At 38.8% G+C, this 8,500-nt stretch overlaps 1 protein-coding gene across 1 annotated transcript in view; it reads right to left on the bottom strand.

Annotated features, from left to right (window-relative positions):
• The window catches only part of LOC106870484 (F-box only protein 11), a 173,336-nt gene that overhangs the window by 7,132 nt on the left and 157,704 nt on the right, over positions 1–8,500 (bottom strand). Inside the window, exons 15-16 of the mRNA XM_089359471.1 lie at positions 1,288–1,373; positions 800–1,020 (exon numbers count right to left, since the gene is read on the bottom strand). Of these exons, the coding sequence (XP_089215597.1) occupies positions 800–1,020; positions 1,288–1,373 (307 nt within the window). The remainder of the gene's footprint in view (positions 1–799; positions 1,021–1,287; positions 1,374–8,500) is intronic.

Genomic DNA, 8,500 nt, shown 5'->3' with positions numbered 1-8,500 from the left:
ATATTATTTAATTATATATATTAATATATATATATATATATATATATATATATATATATATATATATATATATATAGATATATATATAGATATATATATATATATATATATATATATATATATATATATATATATATATATAGATATATATATAGATATATATATATATATATATATATATATATATATAGATATATATAGATATATATAGATATATATATATATATATATATATATATATATATATATATATATATATATAGATATATATATATATATATATATAGATATATATATATATAGATATATATATATATATATATATATATATATATATATATAGATATATATATATATATATATATATATATATATATATATATATAGATATATAGATATATATATATATATACATACATATATATATATATATATATATATATATATATATATATATACATACATAATATATATATATATATATATATATATAGGCACAAGGCCCGAAATTTTGGGGAAGGGGACCAGTCGATTAGATCGACCCCAGTACACAACTAGTACTTAATTTATCAACCCCGAAAGGATGAAAGGCAAAGTCAATCTCAGCAGAATTTGAACTCAGAATATAAAGACATATGAAATACCGCTAAGCAATTTGCCCGGTGTGCTAACATTTCTGCCAGCTCGCCACCTTAATAATAATAATAATAATAATAATAATAATAATAATAATAATAATAATAATAATAATGCAAAATTACTTTTTTCCTCTTGTGTAACAAGTGTGAAAGTTACGTACCTTTACCACCATTAAAAATACAAATACCACCGTCTCTGCCATCGTGTATTTTATTATTGCGTAGAACAGGGTTACTATCTGTCTTAATCCATACCCCAGCCATGGCATTGTCAAATATTTCATTATGAGCAATCATTCCTAGTCCGCTGTTATAGACAAGAATGCCACCATTTTGACCTCCCCAGATCTTGTTTAGACGGATAAGAGGGTTGCTTCCAGTTCTGAAAATAGAAAGTATAATTATTTAAGAGAAGATATTAAGCGGTAAAATGATTGGAGAAGTAGAATGGATAAGAAAGGAGTATAAGAAGGAAATAAGTGGTGGATTGAGAGGGAAAATGGGTAGGGAGGTGGTTGTGAAAGAAGGAGTGGAAATATGACAGGAAAAAGAAAAATCGTTGTGTGTACAGGGACAGGGGGACAACGATGTGGGATTGCAGTGAATCGGGAAAGGTATGTGAAAATGTTCAGGAAGGTTCTTCACTTACCTTATTTGAACTCCTGAGTAAAGATGGTTAAATATATCATTGTCTTCTAATACTCCATGGCCATTGTCGTAGAAATAAACTCCAACCTGGAAAATATAAAACGGAAATGGAATCAGATAAAGCCATGGGTATTGTCTGTTGTGGTGAATTTACATGGTCGACAGGGCAGGGTGAAGATTGCTGCATTGATACAACCAATGACCATCTCAGTGGGCATGTATAGTGTATGTAGGGGGGAAAGTCAAAGAGACTTCAGTTGCTAGAAACATCAGGCAATATCACTCAAACTACACAGAATAGTCCTAAGAAAGAAGACCATATAAAACTAATGTCTGTTTGTGTGTTTGTAGGCATATATCATCATCATCATTATTGTTAACATCCATTTTTCCATGCTTGGATGGAATTTATTGAACAGATTTTTCTACAGTCAGATGCCCTTCCTCTCACCAACCCTCACCCCATTTCCAAATAAGGGAATATTTCTCTATGGTTGAATGGACAGGTTTTCATAGAAGATTAGAAATGAAGGAGACCTCCTGTATGACGGTGATACTTGTTTACAACAAATGTTACAAGCACACACATACATCATCATCATGTTTTAATGTCCATTGTCCATGCTCACACACACACACACACACACATACACACACACACACACAACCACACACAGCCACACACACAACCACACACAACTGCACATGCAACCACACACACATACAACCAAACACACACACATACATACAACCACACACACACTCACATACAATCACACAGATAAATTGTTGTAGATGAACTGTAGATGAATACACACACACACACACACATATATACATATATATGCCAATGGGTTAATGTCTGTTTTCCATGCTGGCATGAGTTGGGTGGTTTGACAGGAGCTGACAAACCAAACGGCTGCACTTGGCAAGGTTTCTACTGCTGGATGCCCTTCCTAAATCCAACCCCTTCACAGAGTGTACGGGGTGCTTCATACGTGTGCCGGCAGAGGTACCTTTTACAGGGTGCTGGCACAGGTGCTTCATGTGTGACGCCAAGCTCAAATTCCTTTGAGGTCAACTTTTGGTTAGGAGGCAGAGGCGGGGGTAAGGTTCGATAAAATAACGTACCCATCAAGTACTGGGGAAGGGGAGGTCAACATAATCAAGTGCCCCGGTCAACATAATCAACTAATTCCATCCCCTAAAATGATTTGAGGGAGATTTGGCTGCTATTTCTAGCAAGTTGAACGACATGTAGAGGCTCCCCCATTCTCTTGATGGTGATAATGATGGTGGTGGCAGCAGAGGTGATGATGATGCCAATGATGATATTGACAGTGATGATGATGGTGATAATTATAGCAATTACTGTGGGGACAATGATCATGGTGGTGGTGGTGGCGGTGGTAATAACGATGATGCACATTTCACTGTGTGTTTGTTGTTGCTATTATAATGGGAATTGCTGCTGACTTTAGAAAAGTTTAAAAGAAAATTGTTTGACAAAAAAAAAAAAAAAGAAATATCAGTAAAAATCATTTAGGAAGTTTTACAGGAAATTTTGTTAACGGTTGAGAAGTATAATTTAGTATAGAGACACACTGACACACACATAAATAGACATGCCTACACACACACACACACACACACACACATATACATATACTCTTTTACTTGTTTCAGTCATTTGACTGTGGCCATGCTGGAGCACCACCATGAGGAGTTTTAGTCGAACAAATCGACCCCAGGGCTTATTTGTAAGCCTAGTACTTATTCTATCAGTGTCTTTTGCTGAACCGCTAAGTTACGGGGATGTAAACACACCAACACAGGTTGTCAAGTGGTGATGTGGGAGAGACTAACACAGACAAAGACACACACATATATATATACAACAGGCTTCTTTCGGTTTCCATCTACCAAATCCTCTCACAAGGCTCTGGTTGGCCCAAAGGTATAGTAGAAGACACTTGCCTAAGGTGCCATGCAGTGGAACTGAAACCAGAACCATGTGGTTGGGAAGTAAGCTTCCTACCACACAGCCATACCTGCACAGACACACACACACACACACACACACACACACACACACACACACATATATAGAGAGAGAGAGACAGGCAGACAGACAGACAGAGAGAGAGAGAAGGCAAGCTGGCAGAAGTTAAATGATTAGCAGCGCTTCAGCTAGCTTCATGCTCTGAGTTCAAATTCTGCCAAGGTCAACTTTGCCTGTTATCTTTTCAGAGTTGATAAAATAAGTACCAGTTGAACACTGGGGTTGATGTAATTCACTTACACGTTCCTCTGAAAGTGCTGGCTAGCCATGGGCCAAAATTTGAAATCAATATATACCTTCACAGGTATATATATATATATATATATATATATATATATATATATACATACACACACACACACACACATATATATGCATTTGTGTACACATACAGAAAAAGAAATTCATATGGTAAATAAATTATATATACATACAAAGTAATACAGACACCTGCACCAAGACACATGTACACACACGTGTAAGTAGGTATATATATATATATATATATATATATATATGCACACACAATGCTACCTCATGTCTACAAAGACACATGTAAGTAATTGCACACAGACACACACACATACTCGCATGCACACACACACAAACACATATCCTGTGGGTGGTGAGCTTGGGGGGGGGGTCGGCGGTGGCAGTGGGGAAGGAGGGGAGAGAAGGGAAAAGAAAGGGTAAAAACCAGTTGAAGAATTAAAAGAGTGTTTGCTGTGTGTGTGTGTGCATGGCGGCGGTGGTGGTGGTTGTGGGGGGGGGGGGGGGGTAGAGGAGACGGAGAGGTACAGTGCTCGGTAGGGTGTGGGTTACCAAGTAAAAGCCATGCAAGATTTTCCGCCGCCGCCGCCACCACCACCATCGCCGCCGCCGCCGCCGCCACCACCGCTGCTTAAGGTTTAGTTGAGTCATAGAGACACAGACATAGCTGAACAGATTTGTACACTGGGAAGAGAGATCAAGACAGAGTTTGTGTGTGTGTGTGTGTGTGTGTGTTGTGAGGATGGATGAAAGCCCAGGGTGGTGATGGTAGTGGTGGTGGTGGTGGTGGCGGTGGTGGTGCAGGGTGTAGTGTTGAGTGACTCATCACAACAACCCTAAACAATACAGACCATGTGCCAAAGTCAATTAGGGGTGGCTAACTGTGTAACTAACTGATGTGACAAACTCAGGCTTTTATTGAAGTTCCCTTTACAAACTAAACCCACCCACCATCCACCCACCACCATCACCACCACCACCACCAGCACTACCATCACCATCACCTCTGTTGCATGATTCATGATTTTTGGTGGGGGGTGGGATGGGGGTGGGAGGTTTTAGGAAGATGGGGAGTTTTATTAAATATATACATGTAGGGGGTCGGGAGAGATGTATGGTTGTGTGTTTGTGGTGAAGTGTATATATGTGTATGTATATATGTGTGTGTATGTATGTATGTGTGTGTGTGTGTGTGTGTGTGTGTATGTATGTATGTATAAATTCAAAAACCTGTAAATTGTGGGAATTATCAGCTAATTAGCTTTCATGGTGAGTTAAATATCTTCTGCTAGGAAGGATTATATAGACTTGCAGAAAACAAGGAGTGAGAGAGAAAGAGAGAAAGAGAGATACAAGGAAACAGAAAAAGAGAGAAAGAAACAAAGGGCGAGAGAGAGAGAGAGAGGGGGGGGGGGCGAGAACAAAAGAGAGAAAGAAAGTGAGGAAGAAGCAAGACAATACACAGGTATTATTCATACAGCCAGTCAGAATTGTAAGAGACTGACCAACAGGTGTCAGAGTTCATATTCAACAAATGGCAACAATGGCGGTTGTGACTGAAGAATGAGGGAAGGGCAGGGTTAGGGTGGAGTGACTCCTGTCTTTTTATTTTCCTTTAACAATAAATATCCACTGGTAGTAATAACAACAACAACAACAACAACAACATTAAAGTGACTCCCTGCCGCCTACACAGCAGCAACAGCAGCAGCAGCAGTGCAAGCTATGCAGAGTTATTTAAGAATCTGATTGAATGGTTCCAACCACACCCTGTTCGTGCTCATGCTCCCTGCTCCCTGCTACCCATTGTCTCCCCGCCATTACAGGATTACCACAGAACAAGAAGAGATGAATCAATAGTCGAAAAAGAAAAAAAGAAGAAAAGAAAAGAACCAATGAAACAAACTTACCTATGATAATAATAATAATAATAATAATGATAACAATAATGATAATATTGGTGGTGGTGGTGTTGATGATGATGACGATGCCTTTTATTAAATAATGGTAATTAAATAACATTTAGTAGAACATTAAGAAAGTGGAGAGTCAATAACTGAAACACGTCACCACAAGAAGAGAGACAAATTTAATACAAATAATATCAACGAAATCAATATCGTTTTCACAGATAAAGCAAACACACACACACACACAAACATTACAAGCCAAAAAAAATAAGTGTTTATATGGTTATACAAGCAGCTGGAAATAGAAACCAAATCTTCTAATCTTAACAAAAAAAAAAAAAAAAGAAAGAAAGAAAGAAATAAATAAATAAAGAGAAGAGATATCAGATAACGCAAAGCTACAGATGAGCGAATATGAATAAGAGACAAGACGATCATGACTGGAACATCTTTGACACTTCAGCATTTAAACCGGCTGAATCTGGCCCAAATATTCTATCTGTTTTATGTTCAAGAGGGCCAGATCTGGCCCCTCACACCTACCCTACAATGTCGTTTGAAAACTCAACAATCACATGGTAGAAATCTCAAAGCTATAAGATACTCTTACTCGTTTCAGTCATTTGACTGCGGCCATGCTGGAGCACCACCTTTAACCGAGCAAATCGACCCCGGGACTTATTCTTTGTAAGCCTAGTACTTGTTCTATCGGTCTCTTTTTGCCGAACCACTGGGTTACGGGGACATAAACACACCAGCATCGGTTGTCAAGCAATGCTAGGGGGACAAACACAGGCACACAAACACACACACAACACACACACACACACACACACACACACACACATATATATACATATATACGACAGGCTTCTTTCAGTTTCCGTCTACCAAATCCACTCACAAGGCTTTGGTCGGCCCGAGACTATAGTAGAAGATACTTGCCTAAGATGCCACACAGTGGGACTGAACCTGGAACTATGTGGTTGGTAAGCAAGCTACTAAAAAAAAAATGTGATGGTCATCTCTGGAACACCTTGTATCAGTGGTCTGTTCAATGAATATTGACCTGGGGCTAAACAACACCACCACCACCACCACCATCATCATCATTCAAATTTTAGTGAGGAGAATAGTGGGGAGGGAGGTTATCCGTTAATTCATTTAATTAATTAAACATGTTTAATTTTCTTTTTATTGGCTTAATTAAACAGGTGCTTTCTATTTAGTGGTTTGATTCAATTGGTATTCGGAACACTGCAATTTTCACCTGACAACTACTCTAATTACAGGTAAAGATAGGTAAAAAAATTCACTGGAAAGCAAATAAATAAATAAATAGATAAAAACATTCTGTATTTTTTTTCTCTTGTACTTGATTCAGTCATTGGACTGTGGCCATGCTGGGGCACCAACTTGATGGGCTTAGTTGAACAAATCCAACCCATTGCTTAGTTTTTTAAGCCTGGTACTTATTCTATTTTACTAAAACGCTAAGCTATGAGGGGGGAGGGCATAAACACACCAACACCGGTTGTCACGTGGTGGTAGGGGGACAAACACTGACCATCTCGAATCATATCGACTCATAAAGGCTAGTTTCTCAGTTTCCATGGTGTTTATATTCCTCACCTGGATGAGGCGCTGGTCCATCACAGGGTTACTCATTTTTACCAGCCGAGTGGACAGGAGCAAGACCACAACATGTCGCTAAGTTCAGGAATAGAAACCACAATCTTATAATGATGAATCCAACATCCCTAACCACTAAGCCACACGCCTCCTGTATCTGTTGTTATGGTAGATGTATTCCAGTTTCCGTCTAACAAAGCCACCCACAAAGCTTTGGTCAGCTCGGGATTATGGTACGATGTGCCACACAGTGGGATTGAACTAAGGCCGCATTGTTAGCAAGCAACTTTCTTAACCACACAGCCATGCTGATACCTGTCATACCAGTAATATTAACTTCCCTTCTTTTACTCTTGTGAGATATGGGTCCTTTATAAGTCCTACTTAAATGTCCTTGAGTACTTTTATCAGATGTTTAACGCATTGCCTGCCATGGGTCTCATTTGGGGATCTGCTAAAAACTGTCTCACTGCCTGTTGTTCATCATCATCATCATCATCATCATCATCGTTTAACGTCCGCTTTCCATGCTAGCATGGGTTGGACGATTTGACTGAGGACTGGTGAAACAGGATGGCAACACCAGGCTCCAATCTAATTTGGCAGAGTTTCTACAGCTGGATGCCCTTCCTAACGCCAACCACTCAGAGAGTATAGTGGGTGCTTTTTACGTGTCACCCGCAACGAAGGCCAGTCAGGCGGTACTGGCAACGGCCACGCTCAAAATGGTGTCTTTTATGTGCCACCCACACAAGAGCCAGTCCAGGGGCACTGGCAACGATCTCGCTCGAAAATCCTATGAAGGCCAGTCAGGCGGTACTGGCAACGGCCACGCTCAAAATGGTGTCTTTTATGTGCCACCCGCACAAGAGCCAGTCCAGGGGCACTGGCAACGATCTCGCTCGAAAATCCTATGAAGGCCAGTCAGGCGGTACTGGCAATGGCCACGCTCAAAATGGTGCATCTTATGTGCCACCCGCACACGTATTTAAAGTGAATTGCTTTTGTACATTGTATTTGCAGAGGTGTGTTTAACAATATTTAGTGGTTAAAGTTTGTCTTTATTAGCTCTGGCTAATCTTAGAGGACATTTTATGTCATAAATCACAATTTTTGAACTACAAAAATATTGACTGTTTTGAAAAGTTTTTTTTTTTTGCATTTCCTATAAATATCATTAATTGATATTTCATACACATTCGCATTTGATACTATATATACAATTATTTTTAATGATATATTTAGAAGGCTTACTTCAGTGTAAAATGTTAGAGAAGGAAACTTAGCTCTTTCTTGCAATACACACCAATACATATATCTAAAGCAAAATTTTTCAGAAG

Source organism: Octopus bimaculoides, chromosome 11, assembly GCF_046866305.1.
Source record: "Octopus bimaculoides isolate indiv1 chromosome 11, ASM4686630v1, whole genome shotgun sequence".
Classification (NCBI taxonomy): Eukaryota; Metazoa; Mollusca; class Cephalopoda; order Octopoda; family Octopodidae; genus Octopus; species Octopus bimaculoides.
Note: the sequence above shows the minus strand (reverse complement) of the source record. Positions and strands in the feature narration are given on the sequence as shown.